The sequence below is a fragment of the Sinocyclocheilus rhinocerous genome, unplaced genomic scaffold (assembly GCF_001515625.1).
Source record: "Sinocyclocheilus rhinocerous isolate Xijiao unplaced genomic scaffold, SAMN03320098_v1.1 C36934643, whole genome shotgun sequence".
NCBI lineage: Eukaryota > Metazoa > Chordata > Actinopteri > Cypriniformes > Cyprinidae > Sinocyclocheilus > Sinocyclocheilus rhinocerous.
The window spans coordinates 1-2,538 of record NW_015787031.1 but is presented as its reverse complement, the minus strand read 5'-3'; the positions used below and the strand labels follow the sequence as shown (position 1 = coordinate 2,538).

The window sequence follows — 2,538 nt, the reverse complement described above, 5'->3', positions numbered from 1 at the left end:
TTAAGCCTATTTATAGATAAGCTGTGACCTCTCTGCTTTAAATAATTATGTTCCTGTTGTAAAAACTCTTATAGGATGGACTCTCGCTTCGCTCACCTGTACAAACGGGACAGCAGTGTGTCTATGATCCGGCTGAAGATGTCCAGACGCCGGTCTCAATCTCAGAAAGAGAACCGAGAGAAGATCCAGAACCTGCGCAGACATCTGGACCATCTGCCGGAGATCGAGCTCTCAATGGATGCATCCAGCCTCATGGCCACCCAAGACAACGCACCAAAAACAAAGGCAGCTAATGGTCAATATCATAGTTATTTTTGTTTGATTTTGTTTTGGCATGGCCTTTTTTCCCCAAGTAGTTGCAATTGTATTTAACAGATGTAAATGCTGCTGCTGAGGAGAGAAAGAAGATGCTTGCTCGTTACAAAGAAAACAAGATGTTGCAGAAGGAGAAGGAAAAGCGGGACAAAGAGAAGAAAGGCTTGTTTAAGGTCAGCCTGTATAAGCCACAGCCACTCGGGTATCTGCCTTCAAACACTGCTGCACAAAGCAGAGCCAAGGTGAGTGATGGGAATAACGGTTAGAAAAATCTCACTCTTTAATAAAGAGTACCTAATTTCCCATCTCATTCTTCATCATGACAGATCACAGAAACTAACCAGTCCACACGAGTGACCCGCTCAATGATGCGGAATCAAAAGGTATCATTTAAAAGCTGAAGTGTCTCATTTCTGCGTCACTGCCATCACCAAATGAAATGACAGAAATAATGTCTGTTTTCAAACATGTTTCCCTGAACATACCCCCATCTGCCATTATTCAACAAACAGGTAGACCCGGCCCAAATTAACAACATTGGTTAAACCAAAAACCCTCCAATACACGCATCAGCTTATCTTTATGTATATTACCTTTCAAAAGTCTGGGGTCAATGTGTTTTTTTTATTTTAATTTTTTTAATTTTTTTTTTAGTTCTATACTTTTATTTAGCTAAGACTTTGTAATGTTAACAAAATTCTTTTGAACTTTCTATTCAACAAAGAATCCTGGGGAAAAAAATCACTGTTTCCACAAAAATTTTTACAGCTGTAGCACAACTGTTTTCAAAATTGATCATAATAAGAAATGTTTCTTGAGAACCAAAACAACTTGTTAGAATGATTTCTGCAGTATCGTGACATTGAAGGTTGGAGTAATGGCTGCTGATAATTCATTTAAATATTTCAAAAACAATCTTACCAACCCCAAACTTCTGAATGATAATATGTTTTGTCATGTAATGACTAAATATGTGCTATAGCATTTAAAAAAAAAAAATTATTTATGATTTTAAATCATGTTAGCTTTGTTGTTTATGTACCTGTTATATTACAGTCAGCAGCAGACAGACATGCTGTTCCAAAGAAAGGTTTGTTGTGTTTAACTTCTCATGTTTTTGTTTTACCTAATGAGAATCATACAAATCAACAAACTGGTGCCTTCAAGTTGTTGATGAACAATCTTTGTGTTTGTACAGTTGAAAACGTATTGACCACCAGAGCTTCAGCCAAGACTAGCTCAAAAGCTGTGACTACCACCAAAACCAGAGCAGCTACAGGTAAAATCTACTTAATTAAATTTAGGAAGATGTAAAAGATGCAGTTGGACGATGTAGTTAGAGGTTAACATTTTCATTTCAAAGTTCCACGAGAGCTTTTTTTACTGACCCCTAACTTTTGAACAGTAGTGTACTCTTGAATTAGGACCCCATGCAGAGCATGATTGTGCATGAACTTCTTTTACAGTTGAACCATCTGTAAGAGCTCCAACCACACGATCAGCAGCTAAAACACCAGCAGCTTTGGTTAAACCGGTTACTGGTGAGTTTTATTATAACATTTTAAGCCTTGCCGTACTTGTGTTGCATGCATGAAAGCCACATTCTCTGTGATTTAGATTCAAGGATTGCAAAAACAAGATCAACTGTTAAATGTCCTGTATCGCCCTCTTCAGGCAAAGAGAAAGATGTACAAGGTAAGAAAGATAGCTATTTTCTTCTTGCATATTTTCTGATAATGTACATGACATTGCTTTATATTGCCATATTGTTGCTCAGAAGGCATTAATGTTGTTTCATTCTAGCATTATTGGATAAATGTGTCATTAATCAGTAGATCTCATTATCTTTCTCAGGCAACACCAAGGCAATTATTGAAAATAAGGTAAGGTGAGCTGTCACGTCTTTTTGGCTTTGACATTTTTTGAAAACTGCAAATTATATTTTACATTTGGATATTTTAAGACTGCTGAGAAAAAGGACACTGCAGTTGATTTTTTGAGACCTGAGGAAGAGGAACCCAAAGCTGCTGCCCCCTCATTTGCCCCTCAGGGATTCGTGTTCCAGCCTCCTGTTGGTCTAAGTTCGTTCGAGCCTGCACCTCTCTCTCCACGTTCAGCCAGCGCCTTCCTCTCACCGAGGTACCTTTAGAATTTATTCTAACAAACTACTTGATAATTCTGTACTTTAAAGGGGTCATATGATGCGATTTCAAGTTTTCCTTT

At 37.8% G+C, this 2,538-nt stretch overlaps 1 protein-coding gene across 1 annotated transcript; it reads left to right on the top strand.

Moving 5' to 3' along the window:
• The first annotated feature begins 75 nt into the window (after positions 1-75).
• Positions 76-2,464, top strand: LOC107736766 (disks large-associated protein 5-like). The gene is made up of 9 exons (XM_016548123.1): positions 76-295; positions 376-557; positions 642-698; positions 1,372-1,405; positions 1,514-1,594; positions 1,782-1,856; positions 1,933-2,010; positions 2,170-2,198; positions 2,279-2,464. Exons 1-9 carry the CDS (start codon positions 76-78, stop codon positions 2,462-2,464), a joined length of 942 nt encoding a protein of 313 aa, XP_016403609.1.
• The last annotated feature ends 74 nt before the right edge of the window (positions 2,465-2,538 follow it).